Below are 14,044 nucleotides of genomic sequence, written 5' to 3'. Positions count from 1 at the left end.
GAAGACTAGGGCGGGTGGCTGAGGAGGCGGCAGTGGACTAAACGAGGGAACCGACGGAGGACGGCGACGGCGGGCGGGGAGCGAGAGCGAGGGCGGGCGGCTGCGGGAGGGCGGGGAGCGACGTGCGCGCACCCGAGTGCCCTGCGGGCTCGAGCCGGCCGCGGTCGCGTCCCCGCGCGCGCGCGCGCATTTACAGCTCAGCCCCGATTGCTCCGGAGTGCGTCCACGCCCTGAAAGCAAAGCGATTAACCAATCATTACAGCCGCGTGGGGCATCACGGGAAATCCGGGGCTATAAAAGACCTGGTTGCTATTTTATACTCCCCGAGTCACTCATCCTTTAAGTAAGCAGGGTGGGGCTGGGTGCGCGTGCGCAGTTTTAACACTCCGCCCCAAACTGCCAACTCTTCGCGCAAGCGAGGTGGGCGCTCTTTGCTTGGGTACGCGTGCGCAGTAACGGACTTGGTCCCGGAAGACACGACGCCTGCGCAGTGGGATCTACGGTGACAACCCCTCGGGTAGGGCGCGGGCCTGTCATGGCGGAGCCTTGGTCTGGGCAGTCTTTCCAGGCTCTACCCGCCACGGTGCTGGGAGCACTGGGTGCTCTGGGCAGCGATTTCCTGCGGGAGTGGGAGGCGCAGGACATGCGTGTGACCCTCTTCAAGCTGCTGCTGCTGTGGTTGGTGTTAAGTCTCCTGGGCATCCAGCTGGCGTGGGGGTTCTACGGGAGCACGGTGACCGGGCTGTATCACCGCCCAGGTGAGGCTCCCCACCAATCTCCGTGAGCCTGTCGCCCCCACCCCCACCAGACTATATCACTGGGCTGCCCAAAGCCCCCCTAGACTACCATTTATCCCCTAAGATCCACATCAGAATTTAATGCTGTGCTCTGATCTATGCCAACAACCATTTCACTCCAGAAGCCCCAGCAATTCATCCATCATATAACTTTCTTTGAACCCCCACCAGACATCACCACTATACTCTTAAGGCTCCCACCAGACTCCACCAAACAATACCTATAACCTCTAACCTGACCCAGGCTAATGCCTGCTCAGATCCCCACCTCCAGTCTGCTGCAGCTCAGGATGTGTTCCTGCCCCCAGGTCTGGGCGGCCAGAACGGATCCACACCTGATGGCTCCACGCATTTCCCTTCCTGGTGAGTAAATCTGTTCCCAGCCCCGCCCCATGATTGACAGGCTGTGAACACTGTTATGCTAGAGACCAAGTAGGGAAGTTTTCAGAGTAGAAGTCCACTAGAATAGGCCTTTACAGCAAGATCCAGGGTCTTCAAATAGAATACTGTTCTGCAACCTGTGCAGTGGGTGGTATTATCAGTTTCAGAGCGATGAAGTGGCAAGTCTGGCAAGATGAAGTGGATTCCCTCTACTGCAAGTCCCTCAGTTAGAAAGGCAGGAGACTGTCTTTAGTGCACTGACTGGCATCATCAGAGTCCACCTCCTCATCTGTAAAACATGAACTATTAGGGCATTCATTCAGCTTTAGGTCACCCTAAATCCTGAGGATAGCAACAAACTAAATCTTTGTTCACAAGGGGAGCCAGACATTTATCTATTTATTTAGCATAGAACTGGGGTGTAAGCCAGAGGTGCAGGGGGTGAGAGGATTCACCAGAGAGAAAATTGAGAGCAAACAGGCAGATTTATTGAAATACACTGCTGAGGGGAACAGCAGGGGAGACAGGACTGCTGCACCACATGTGGGTTAGCTCCCTGGCCAGGGATCACAACTCAGGTCTTAGCCCTAATAGCGCTGAGACCTAACCTCTAGGCAACCAGGGAGGCCGGAGACAGACATTTAAAAGGGGAGGGCAGCAGTGCAGATCCAAGTGCATTAGAGGCTTCTCCCACGACAGCCTCGCTGAGGACAAAGACCAAGGGGTGGTAAAGTGTATTTCAGGTTAATAGAATGGGCCCAGAGGCAAAAACAAGGGTGATATAATGGAAGCACAGACAAGGCTCTGATGCTGGAGCTCAAACATGAAGGCATGGAGGGACCTACAAAGCCCTATCCCAAGTCTCAGGGAGCTATTAAAGAATTCAGCAAGGCTGTAGCTAATTGGCCTTTATAACTACCTGATTCATAGCAAGTAAGATATAGGGGCCCAATTAGCAGATCTGCCACTGCTGAGGTTTGTATTAAATGACTGGAAGTATGGGAACACCATTATAAGTCATTATAAGGGGAGAGGTGGCAGGCTCAGTGCTTGCTGTGGGAGCCCAGCAAAGAGGTCTAAATTACAGTGTGGCTTTACTGAGCCCAGCTCACTCCCCCAAGATAGGACTAAAGAGAGTCGTTATCAGGGACTGGTGTGTAGGCGATGAAATAACCCCTTTTTCTTCTCCCCACTTTTAGGGAAACAGCAGCAAATGAACCTCTCAAAACCCACAGAGAATAAGGAAAGGCAGCAGAGGGGTCTCCAGGGATATCACCAGGTCTTCTGGCTCCTACATTGGGTCCTGCTGTTGCCCAGACCCCAGAGACGACTGCAGGGGTGTCAGGTTGGGGGCAAAGAGTACCTCAGTGTTTACAGGGATTTATCTGCACTGCTCTTGACTGCCTCCAGCAGCTCCAGGTATTGGACAAATAGAGTTTGCCTCTACCCTATCTGGATGTCTTAAGAAGGCATATACCTTCTCTCTCAGGGGTCAGCAACCAAGTCCCTGGGCTGGGAAGGCCAGTAGTACATTTTCTGTCTTGCCTTTTTCCCCTTTCCTGAGATATGGGTCCATATAGATTTGTCCCGCTGAGAGGAAGCCTTGAAGTTGACCAGCTCTGGGATTTGTAAGGAATAGTTAGTGCTCCCCTAAGTATGAATTTAGTTTTTGTTTTATTGTTTTTTTTGGTGCCAAAACCTAGGGCCAATCCCAAACTTCTTTGGTTTTGCTTTATCAGTAGGAAGGTAGGAACATGACCTTATACTCTGGCTGCTTAGCTAGCCATTCAAGTATAAGGCAAGGGGCAACAAACACCCACCTTCATGGCACCAAGAGCTCTCCAGGTATAAACCAGGCTGTGGAAATTGTCTTTTCCCCAATCATCATACTCATATTCCTCTCAATGCTTCCTGGAGGGAAGCTGGGTGCCTGAAAGAGGCTGAGCCCCAGGAGTGACCTCCCACTGCTTAAGGGCCCATTAGTTGTGGGTTTATATTCCATCCTCTTACAGCAGTTAGTGCAGAGCAACTGCACAGGCCCCATGCCCTGCAGCATCACTTTCTATCTTGACTTGGAACCACAGGCTCATCCTAAGAGCCCACAAGCTCCTCCCTACTAGAACCATCTCAATCCCCAGGAACCCTAAACAGGGAAGAGCCACAGGTCAGGCCAGTCTGCCACTTCCACAGTGGGCCAGGAAAACATCCAAAGGTATGGGTGGCAAACATCAGTTCCTCAAAGCAGTGTGGCCTGGACCTGCCTCCTTCCCTGATAGTGGTACTTCTGTCTGCTTCTCCTGGGCCACCAGCTACCTCAGTGTTGCACTGCCTGTGTCCTCTGTTCAATGTCCTGATTCTACCTGGTAGACTTTGCCTATACTGTCTTTGCAACAGAGACTGGAAGTAAGACTAACACTGAACTCATGTATATGTACCTGTTCCAGAGATATCTTCAGGCTGGCAGGATGATGATTTCGTAGCCCCAGACCCACCCACTGATACTACCACACAGAATTAGGGCTTTACATTTCATCCCATGCAAAACTGAGGGTATGGTTTATTAAATATGGAAGTGCATCAGTTGTGTGGTTATTCAGACAACGTAAGGGTGTGCATGCACAGGGAAAACTGGAGAGGACAACCTGGGGGCTACTGTCCCCCCACCCCCACCCCGGGAACCTAGAATGCAATGCTTTGCATAGATGTCAGTTCCCTAGAAGGGTGGTAAATGCCAATAGGGGCAATATCCCCACTAGTTCTTAAAAGACCTAGCCCCTCTAAGGTCTCAAGGCCAGGGAAGAGGACTGGACTGGACTGGCACTCCAGGAACCCTGTGGACAAAGAACGATGACGCTAGAGACAATGGCAAGAAGGAAGCTCATTTAATGTACTTTAGGAAATAGTGGAGGTCAGGAATGGTCCCCGGGGGTGATGGTCAGCCCAGGGTAAAACAAGTCCAGAAAGAGGTTCAGCCTGCCCTATAACAACATTGGGGCTCAGAACAAGTGGTAAACCTGGCACTGTTTGCTACTGGGCAACAGGCTGGACCAACTTGGGAATGTGGAAGAATGAGTTTGTACCCCCTTAACCATCCCAGAGTTTACATATAGGCACAGCAGTCCAATTGGACCAACCCTCTGTGAGTCAGGAATCATTCCCAGGGAGAAGCAGCAGACTGAAGGTGGCCGGTACTGCCCAGGTAGTAACCCTTTGCATTGTGAGAAACCATGGTGAGGTAGGTTGGGGAGCCATTATTCTCCCCCTAAAGATGAGCCTTTGCTCCACGGCCAGCAATTGACCAAGTAAGAGAAATACCAGAAGCGGTGCTTCCTATAGCCTTCCAGCAGGTAAGGATGAGACTGGTGGGAGCACAGGCTAAAACAGGGCATTTGGTGAGTTGGTCCACTACCCAGAACTGGGTTCTGAAGTTGAGTAGTATGGGAGGAGGGGGAAACAGCTGGTATGGCCATCCTGAAACACAACCAGAAACAACCTCTACCCTCGCCACCACCTACCCCAGGTGTGTTCTGCCTAAGCTTCCTGACAAAACCCTCATAGAATGTTGTCCTAGGCTAGGCTCCTGGAGGGGAGGGCCATGCCTTTATCCCATCTCACTTGAGGGTATAGTAGTTTGTGGGCACAAAGGGCATCTTGCTGACCACAGCCATTTGCTGCTTCCGCCGCACCTCTACCAGCAGCTGAGTACCTGGGCGACTGTACTCACAGGGCACATACCCCATCGCCACATTCTTCTTCAGGCAAGGCGAGGGGCAACCACTGGTCACAGTACCTGTCCAGGCAGAAGCCATGTATCAGTACTACCCTGCCAGCCCAGTGCCCCCACCCTCCTGAGGAAGGGACAAGGGCTCTCCAACTTCCCTGGTCCACCTACCAATCACAGTACCCTCTGTATTCAGGATGGAGCTGTGTGCCCGCATTGGAGCCCCCTCACACATTAACCCCACGCGCCTCCGCTGCACCTTGCCCTTCAGCTGTGGGACAATGACTGTGGCTCCCGGGAAGTCCTTGGCAGCTCGTCGGCGTTTCCCTGGAGTATAAAACACTAGACTTAAGCCACAGTCCATAGTCCCCTGCAAAGAAAGTCCTAGTTATAAGGAAAAAAGTAACATCCATCCAGCATCAACTACCCTTCATTCAGCTTCCCCATGCCCCAAATCACCCCTGCAATTCAGTCTGCCACCCACCCATCTCCTGCCCCCTCGTCTTAGAGGCCATGTTTTCCCCTCAGTTTGCAGAGAGTCCTCAGCTTTTAATGGGCAGAGCCTCTGTGGAATCTTCAGGGAATGGAGGCTCAGGGAGGCTGAATGGCTTGCTCTGGGCTGACCAACCTTGGCAGCAGCTAGAGGCTCGCCGGTCTCATGAAGGACCACTCCAACCCTCAGGATCCCATTCCTGAGTGTTAGCCCAGCTCACCCAAAGTCCAACTGAGGCTGCCTTCCACAGGCGTGGTATGTTCATCAATGTCATTGCCATACAGGCAGAGGCCTGCCTCTAGGCGCAAGCTGTCCCGGGCAGCCAGCCCTGCCAGCTTCACCTCTGGATTTTCCAGCAGAGCTGTTGCCAGATGGACTGCACCTGCTGCCGGCACCGAGATCTGCATGGGACACAAGAGAGCAGATGTGGATAACTGGCCCTGTGCCCAGTGCCCCACTCTACCCTGCACCCACTTCTTAACACACCTCCACGCCATCCTCTCCTGTGTAGCCACAGCGCGTCACACGACAGCCAGACACGCCAAACACCTCCATCACAGCGCTGGTCATGAAGGTCAATTTCCTCAAGTCATCTGCCACACCAGCCTGTAGCACCTGGGCCGCTGTGGGGCCTGGGCACAGGGAACCAGTGACCAAGTTTCCAGGCCCCAGTGCCCCTCAAAGCTGAACCATAGCCCTCACTCAGGGACTAGAACAAGTCCTGAACAAGTCTGCAGGTGAGAGAAGACACTCTGGCCCTCAGTCTATAGAGTTTTGTGGCAGGTGGAAGGAGGACACAATACCAAAGTTAAAAATTATGGCAGACTGTTCTGTTCCCCACTCTGTCTCTGGTGAATCCTCTCACCCCTGCACATCTGGCCTGTACTCCAGTTCTTATGTGCATAAATGGATAAATCTTTTTTAAAAAATTATGACAGAAAAACATCACACCATCCACCCCTTCCTCTTGATGTGGCCTCTGTGCTAAGCAGTCGAGGAAATCAGAAAGGCAAAGGTCAGCTCCAACCGAAATCTGGCCCACTTACCTTGTAGAGCCAGCAGGGCATTATCCACCACTTCCAGGCCCACATCACTGCCCCTGTTCTGAAGCTCTCTGACCGTGTCCTGAAAGGAAAGACACAAATACCACATCAGCTTCTGGAACCACTTACTGAGCACCTCCCGTGTGCCAGATACTATAGAGCTGGGCAGATTAAGCCGTTTCCCATCTTACAGGTTAATGTAAATACTAAATGATAGGGCTGACCCAAGCCCAGGTCTGTCAACTCTTACATCAGGCTCCAGCACTCCACCCTCACTTAGAGGCCAAGGTCAGCTTCACCTCCTACCTCCCCCATTCCACCCCTCTAAAACTTGATATGTTTCAGGAAGGACCTGCTCTGACCTACTATTCATTCACTCAGGGAGTCATTATCTGAACTCCTTGTCCATACCAGGCCTGTCCTGGATAATAAGGATACTGCTCTTTGAGCAAGGAAGACAGAGTACACAGAACACAGGGGGCTGTACCTGCATTAGGGCCAAGTCCTTGTCTCGGCAGCCAGCATTGGACACCACATACAGGTACCCCTCAGAAGTGTTGGTCACAATCAAATCATCTAAGATGCCTCCAGCCTCACTGGTAAACAGCGACAGTGTCCCCTGGTATCAAAATAGAACATCTTTGCCTCCAGGTCCAGGAGGACAAGGCTCAGTGTGAGCCAGAAACACTCTTGTACTCACTCAGCCACCACAAACTAGTGAACCCTAATGATAGAGTTGCAGTTATGCAAGGTGCAAGGCTGAGTCCAATCCCAGGGTCTTAGATTCTCAGGCACTGAGAAAATTCTCACTCCTACCCCACTCTATGATCTGATGGGGCCTCTATACCCCTCCCAGTCATTTCTGAGAGTCCTACCTCACATTTAACCCATGACTTGCTGCTTCAACCCACCCAGACCTTCCTTAAGACCCATGACAAGAGCTTCAAAGTTCATCTTGATGACCCATGTGCTCCATAGCAGTGCCCCCAAAATATTGTGCAGCTGACCTCAGCAGCCACCTGGGGATCTTGTTAAAATGAAGATTCTAATTCAGCAGATCTGGGACAGAGCCTGAGAGTGTATTCCTAACAAGATCATAGTGACGAGGTGATTTAGGGACTACACTTTCAAATGGCAAGGAATTAGGCAGCATGGAAGGTGATAGAACAGAACATAAACCTAGGTTCTGGCCTCCAAGCTTATTGTGGTGAGGACAGGATAGCCAGCCTCCTCACCCCAACCCCCACCTGGCTGTAGGTAGGAAAGATGGCTGGGTATCTGGACATGATTGTGGGACCCTGTCCCCCGAGACTGTAAATCCTGAGAAACTGTGATCCACCTGTGTGTCCCCAAGCCCCAAGTAGGTACTCAGCCAGCTTGCTGGCTCATGACTTAAGAACATCCAATGAGCAGAAATAAAAGTAAAAGGGCCCACCTGGTTTGGTCTTAGCTCTGCAATATCTCCAACCACTAGACTCTCCATCAGCTTCACCCGATCACAACCAAATATCTTGGTCTAAGAAAGAGATCAGAAGTTTCCAGCAATCTTGGGCCTCCCCGGTGGCGCAGCGGTTGAGCGCTGGGTTGAGAAGCTGCTCGCAGCCTCTGCGGCGCCGGTTCGATCCCCGGCTGCTCCCCGGCCACCGGAGGAGGGTCCCGCATGGCGCGCAGACCTCTCCTGCCGCCCGCTGCTCCCCTCAGCAGTGTGCTTCGGTCCTTCTGCCTGTTCTGCTCCCCGCTCTGGCTGTGGTGAATTCTCTCACCCTCCCGCGCTTCTGACTGTACCCAGTGCATGTATAAACAAAACAAATAAATAAATAAATAAACATGCCTCTATTTAAAAAAAAAAAAAAGAAGAAGAAGTTTCCAGCAATCTGGAAGACCACTGGGCAAGGTGGCATCCTCCATGCTATGCACAGCACGGTTTAACCCAGCTAAAATGCATAAGCAGTCTTTTGGTTCTACAGGTGGCAGAAGCCCCACCTTGCAATTCCCCCATAGCCACCTACACAGGATGGGGCATACTGAGGGGATTAGAGAACTTAAAGGGACTGGCACATTCCTGAAATGCTCCCTTTTCCAAACCAATACCTAGGACAGTAGATGAGAAGGAGTGCCAGTCCTGGAAAATCCAGGATATTAAAGCAAGCCACTAAGTGGAAGCAGCTGGAGAGATAAGAGGGGATGCTCATGAGACCCTCTGAGCTAACTGGGGGCATAGTCTGTGACCCCGAGACTTCCAACTGTTCTGAGGGCTGTCCTTGGAATCCAGTTCCCAGGGAGAACAAGGAGAAAGCCCTGGCTCACCTGCAGCATGTGAGACACGTCAAAGAGCGAGCAGTGCCGGCGTGTATGCAGGTGTGACTCGACGTGGCTGTCCCGGTACTGCACAGGCAGACTCCAGCCTGCGAACGCCACCATCTTCCCGCCATGGGCCAGGTGGAAGTCATAGAGTGCTGTCCGGCGGAGCACATCCTGCAGGCGGCCAGGCTCAGAGCCACCGGGGCCCAGACCCCAGCCCCCCCTCCCCCCGCCCCCTATGATTGGAACCACGCCCCAGCACCCTCTATCCCACCTGTGAGCAACTGAACGGACGGCTCAGGGTCCAGGGGAGCGCCTGCAGAGGTAAGCCCAGACGGGCCACCATGCTCACAGCCTGCTGCATTGTTGCCCGCAACTGGTGCAGCCGGCACACACAGGCCACAACTCTGCCAGGCACGCTGGGAGATGTAGTCCGGACCCTGTTTGGATTCGTCTCTCTCTGGCAAGGGGTATCAGAAGAGGGGGCGGGTAGCCCCGAGGGCAGACAACCCCAAGGGCAGGCGGAGCTTAAGAGCACCGAGTCTCTCAGGTGCAGGGAAAAGGGAAACAGCCGCAGGCACTTCCAGCAGATCAAGGCAGATAGAGCAGCCAGTTAGATGGCTCAGAATCAGGTGGGGGCTAGACCTCCCCCAGCCGACTGCCCATCCTCCAAAGGATCAAAGTTCTGCAAAGGGCTGAAAGGCCTGAATCACCCTTTCAGGACAACAGGAGTATTAAATCAAATGGAGGAGGGGGGAGGGAAGGGAGATTACACAGGAGGGAGGAGCCAGCCTGGCACCACAGGAACCTGGGCTCTTGTGAGGGTCTCCAACTCTCCCACTGGGCAGACACAGGCAACCAGCACGGTCATGCATTCCACAAGTATTTATTGATCTTGCTGCACACTAGGCCCTGCGCTGGGGACACAGCTGAATGAAGTACAACCCCTACCATCCTAGGGACCTCCCTCTCAGTACACACTGAGAGCCTCGGCTCGCTGAGCACAGGGCTAAAGTCATTATTTCCTCCGCAAAAGCTGAATGAGGCTAAGTAAATGACCAGGCAGGCAAAGATACTCATGGGTGACAGCAAAGGGTGCCCAAAAGGTAGCTGCCCTTCCTCCAGAAGGCCTTGTGTGTTCAGTCACACAATGTGCAATTGTCCAGGTCCAATGCATGTTGCAGTACTGCTTCATAATAGCTCCTGGGGACAAAGCCAAGAAAACCCTCAGAGAAGCAGGATTTTCTTGTAAGAACAGTCTGCCTTATTCAGTGGCTGGCGTGGGGTTGTAGAGAAACTCAGTCTCTTAAAAGATACCAATGAGAACACTTCATCTGAACCCCTTCATCTCCTCCATCCTCCCAACCCCCAAGTTTATCCCTTATCGCTCTGAGCATGACTCTTGGAAGCAGGCAACTGGGAGAAAGGACAAGGATGTGCTTTGGGCTGTGTCAGATGACAGATAGGTCTCAGGCCCGTCTTGCCAGAGGCACCTGCCAACAAGTGGGCCATCTGAAAACCCATCCAGGAGCCAGCTCAGGGGACAAGAGAATTTGGCTTTGATCCCTAGGCATGCAGCAGAAATTTAGATAGGAATTTCTTTTTGTGGGCATAACGTGAGGGAAAAGAAGGAAGAAATGAGGTTTCTTTTCTCTCTCAAGCTTCCAAATTACCAGAGTGGCATGGCTACAGTAGCTTCCCAATGCAAGGAAGACAGAGCAGGCTCTAATAGGTCACCAGCCCACTGTACTCAGGATGAAGGGAGCAGGCAGAAGACAGGATGTGCATGTTGGTAGGAGGGGTAGAGGGCACATGAAAATTCTTAGTAAGTATAATTGGAGTGTGTTTAGGATAGAAGAGATGAATCGTAGTTGGGTGAGGACAGAGTGTACTCCCACTAGGAACTCATGCTGAAGTAAAACAGTGAGCCCCTAAGAATCTTGAATCTGTGATATGGCCCAGACAGAATGGGCAAGCAGGCAACATTTGGAATGCCCAGGGAAAGCACTTCGTCCTCTGGTGGCCCAAACCAGTCCTGGGTGGGCATGGAAGGCCAATGTCTTGGCTATGAGCCACAGCTCAAGTGTAGGACAGCAAGTTCAGGTCGTAACAGCCATCCACCTGCAACATAAAAGAGCATCAGATCTGACCCGCAAAGGGCAAAACAAGCCAAGCAGAGGGAAGTGATCACTCACATCAAAGCGGCCGATCCTTGTGGAGGTGTGACTGGCATGGATCATCTCTGTCAGCGCCCACATCTGCTGCACCTCGGAGGATACCCTGCTGGGGTCTGGGAGACCCTGCTCCAGAAGGAGGGGTCAGTGGCCATGGGTCTTTCCCCAGCAGTGCCCTTAAAGCTCAAGAGAGGCCACATTGGGCTGTGGGGCCCTCCAGCTGACACCAATAACATTCCCAGGTGACTTGTGAACATGAGGTTTGGGCATGAAGTGCAGTAGGTGGTCCAGTCGCACACAAAGATGCCTCAAATCTCATGGAGCACCCAGGAGGACGGTGGCAAAGAGTCAACCAAGGGCCCTGAGTCCAACCCCAGATTCTTGCAGAAAGGGGCTCGCCTGGGTCTTTGCTAGACACCAGAGCTATTCACACACAGTTCTTACCCAGGGTGAGGGGCTTACCTCCAAGAGGGGAGTAGGCTGATCAAAAGGTACTGGGTGGGAGAGCCACTTAGGGAAGGTCACAGCGGGGCTCTGCAAAGCAAAAGCAAAGGAAGAGTAAGGGAGTCCTGTGACCAAATTCCAAGTTCCTGGGAGCAGAGGGAGAGTCTCAAACACTGGGAAAACCCTGCTCAGGGGTCCACAGAGGCCCAAGGGGCAATAAGATCACCTAAGCTCTTTTGCTACACAGGAGAACCCAGGAACATAAGGAACAGGAATATCTCCTGGTACCTGATGGCCCCAGCTCTGAAAGAAGTGGGTGACCTTAAAAGTCAGGAGATATAGAGACATGGTCTCACCTCTCATCATGAGCTTCCAGCACTCCCACCTAGCTTATTTCCATGATGGCATCCTTCTGAGTCTCACCATACTTACTGGTCCACTGGCACTTCCACCCCCAGCTCTCCCAGCCATAATTGGGAAAGAGCCAATCAATGGTTCTGAGCTAGTCACTTACCTTTGGTCCTTGTTGGTAGATCTGAAGTTCCTCCACTGTAAAAGACAGCCACAGTGGCGATGGTTGTCTCAGAATCAGGCGTAGCTCCAGTACGCTGGCCATGTCACACAGCATCTAACACATACACACACACACACACACAAAAGGACTAAGTGAAGCTGGTAAGCTCACTTACCAGAAGCCTCCCAACCAGCAATGAGCCAAGAAGCTACCTCCCCAGGCCTTTAGGAAGGAAAGAACAGCATTCCCTCCAAGGTCAAAGGGCCACAGACCAGGCCATCCTTGGCCCTCCTCTTCCCTCCTGGTCTCCTGGCTCAATCCCCAGGCCTCTGTGAGACTCCATCTGGGTTTCCCTGATTATGCTGAGTCCCAGCTGACCTGGTGCTTGTACAGTGATACATACTCCTGGGCTCCCTCTTCACTGTGTGGGTCAGGCATCAGACAATAGTCCCGTAGGCAGGTCACCCACTTGGATGGTGTGTGTGTCAAGGTATGCTGGCGAACACGGATGCTCAGAAAGGCTGTATAGTAATTCTTAAACATGATCTCCTGCAACTAGAATATACACAACTGCCATGACAAATCAGACCCAGGTCCAGGGCCTGAGAGACTCAAAGGCACCATCTCCTCCTCCCCTTTGGAATGGTCTCTTCTACCAACCCAACAATTTCAAAAAGCATCCACTAGGACCAAGAAAAATTTTGCTTTCCTAGAAGAGCTCACAGTCTAAATGAGTAGATCATACAAACAAAACACAACTGCAGAACTTGCCACATGTCCAAGATGCTGCCAGAGGTCAAAGTCCTAACTCTGGAGGAGGCAGAAAATATACACATGAGGCTTGAAGGAGGAAAAGTTCACCCAATGGATCAGGAAAGTTAGTGAGTGTGAAAGCTGCATTTACACAGGCACACAGAAATGTGAGAGGGCTTGGCAGATCTGTTAACAGCAAGTGAATCAGTATACCTACAGCAGTTTTCATCACTGGACACTTACCAGAATCAACCAAGGAAGTATTTTTTAAGATATAAAATATCTTCTTATATCTCCATCCCAGACCTACTGAATCAGGATTTCCAGGGTTGGGCCCTTTAAAGAAGTGTCCCAGCTAAAGCAAGGTACAGCTTTGGGAGAAAGCACACCTCACAAGACAAAGTGCAGGAGGCTGAATGGCAGGCAGGGCAAACAGAGTGGCTCTGAAAGTGCCACTTAGCAAGTGGACTTTGTTCTCTGTGTTGAGAGCCTGCAGGGTCCAGTTATTCTGCCAGCTGATTTGGAAGCTGGAGCCTCTGGAAGACCTAATGAAGGATAGGATGAATCTAACCTCCAACAGGAACTATTGAAATGGGCAAGAGGCAGGTTTGGGGCTACCTACCAGTCTAATGCTTCCCAGCCAGTGGCCAGAACCTACCTGATCTCTCATCTCTATCTGGTTCACAACCTGCCCTGGTCTAGAACCCAGGGCAAGAAGCTGCATTCTAGTAAATGTGTTAAATGAAGGAATAAATAAATGATTAACTGATTCACAAGGGCAGTACGTGGTAGAGGCTTTTAATGAAAGATTAAATACCTAGAGACACGCCCTAGTCCCAGGTAAGCCCCGCCCAGGAGCCCCGTCGCGCCCACGGGGCTAGCTCACCTCGAAGGGCGCGACGCTGGGAAAGGTGACATCGATGACCAACACGCCGGGCCGGCCTTGGGAGGTCCGTACGTCGCCCACCTGCAGGGCCACGGTGCCTTTCACATGGCAGGGCACCGAGACGCGGGACATGATGCTAGCGGCCGCGACCAAGCACAACCGCCGCTCCTGGGCTAGGACCACTGGTCCTTTCCGGCGTCCCAGCAGAAGCCCAACAACTACAACTCCCGGCAGGCCGCGCGCTACGCCAGCCCAGCCAATTACCGATGCTCAGGGTGGGTCAGGAGTCGGAAGTTCCTGAGGAAGTGTTCCTTCAGCCAATCACCTCACAGGCTCTGGGTACCTCCCGGAAACGGAGGTGCCATTCTGTTTCTAAGCTGCCCTGAACCTTCTTTACTTGCCAAGTCACCTTCTGATACTTCTGCCCGGGGTGGTCGTCAGTTAAAATATGTAAAACCTTGAGCGCAAATGGACATAGCGCCTGACCAACGTTGATTGCAAAGTAGATATTAACACCATTTTTAATAGGCAAAGGAT

At 52.2% G+C, this 14,044-nt stretch overlaps 3 protein-coding genes across 7 annotated transcripts; 1 reads left to right on the top strand and 2 right to left on the bottom strand.

Annotated features, from left to right (window-relative positions):
- Nucleotides 1-535: 535 nt before the first annotated feature.
- On the top strand, nucleotides 536-2,420 carry TCTA (T cell leukemia translocation altered; the record flags this gene model as incomplete). Of its 2 annotated transcripts, none has more annotated exons than XM_084247688.1 (3): nucleotides 536-758; nucleotides 1,106-1,160; nucleotides 2,378-2,420. In XM_084247688.1, 3 exons carry the CDS (start codon nucleotides 536-538, stop codon nucleotides 2,418-2,420), a joined length of 321 nt encoding a protein of 106 aa, XP_084103814.1. The 2 variants fall into 2 exon arrangements, with proteins under 2 accessions (XP_084103814.1, XP_084103813.1); XM_084247687.1 differs by having other exon boundaries at nucleotides 1,058-1,160.
- A 2,369-nt stretch (nucleotides 2,421-4,789) lies between these two features.
- On the bottom strand, nucleotides 4,790-9,100 carry AMT (aminomethyltransferase; the record flags this gene model as incomplete). Of its 3 annotated transcripts, XM_084247398.1 has the most annotated exons (9): nucleotides 4,790-4,968; nucleotides 5,071-5,226; nucleotides 5,613-5,793; nucleotides 5,879-6,024; nucleotides 6,439-6,517; nucleotides 6,923-7,054; nucleotides 7,871-7,951; nucleotides 8,743-8,910; nucleotides 9,011-9,100. In XM_084247398.1, the coding sequence occupies 9 exons, from the start codon at nucleotides 9,098-9,100 to the stop codon at nucleotides 4,790-4,792; spliced, it is 1,212 nt and encodes a 403-aa protein (XP_084103524.1). The 3 variants fall into 3 exon arrangements, with proteins under 3 accessions (XP_084103524.1, XP_084103525.1, XP_084103526.1); XM_084247399.1 differs by lacking the exon at nucleotides 6,923-7,054; XM_084247400.1 differs by lacking the exon at nucleotides 8,743-8,910.
- Nucleotides 9,101-10,815: 1,715 nt separating this feature from the next.
- Nucleotides 10,816-13,639, bottom strand: NICN1 (nicolin 1, tubulin polyglutamylase complex subunit; the record flags this gene model as incomplete). 2 transcript variants are annotated; one of them, XM_084246984.1, is made up of 6 exons in its annotated part: nucleotides 10,816-10,857; nucleotides 10,932-11,039; nucleotides 11,373-11,444; nucleotides 11,869-11,982; nucleotides 12,247-12,423; nucleotides 13,508-13,639. In XM_084246984.1, the coding sequence occupies 6 exons, from the start codon at nucleotides 13,637-13,639 to the stop codon at nucleotides 10,816-10,818; spliced, it is 645 nt and encodes a 214-aa protein (XP_084103110.1). The 2 variants fall into 2 exon arrangements, with proteins under 2 accessions (XP_084103110.1, XP_084103111.1); XM_084246985.1 differs by having other exon boundaries at nucleotides 10,932-11,036.
- Between the last annotated feature and the right edge of the window lie 405 nt (nucleotides 13,640-14,044).

Source organism: Talpa europaea, assembly GCF_964194135.1.
Source record: "Talpa europaea genome assembly, chromosome: 11".
Lineage (NCBI taxonomy): Eukaryota > Metazoa > Chordata > Mammalia > Eulipotyphla > Talpidae > Talpa > Talpa europaea.
This window is presented reverse-complemented; position numbering and strand designations above follow the sequence as displayed.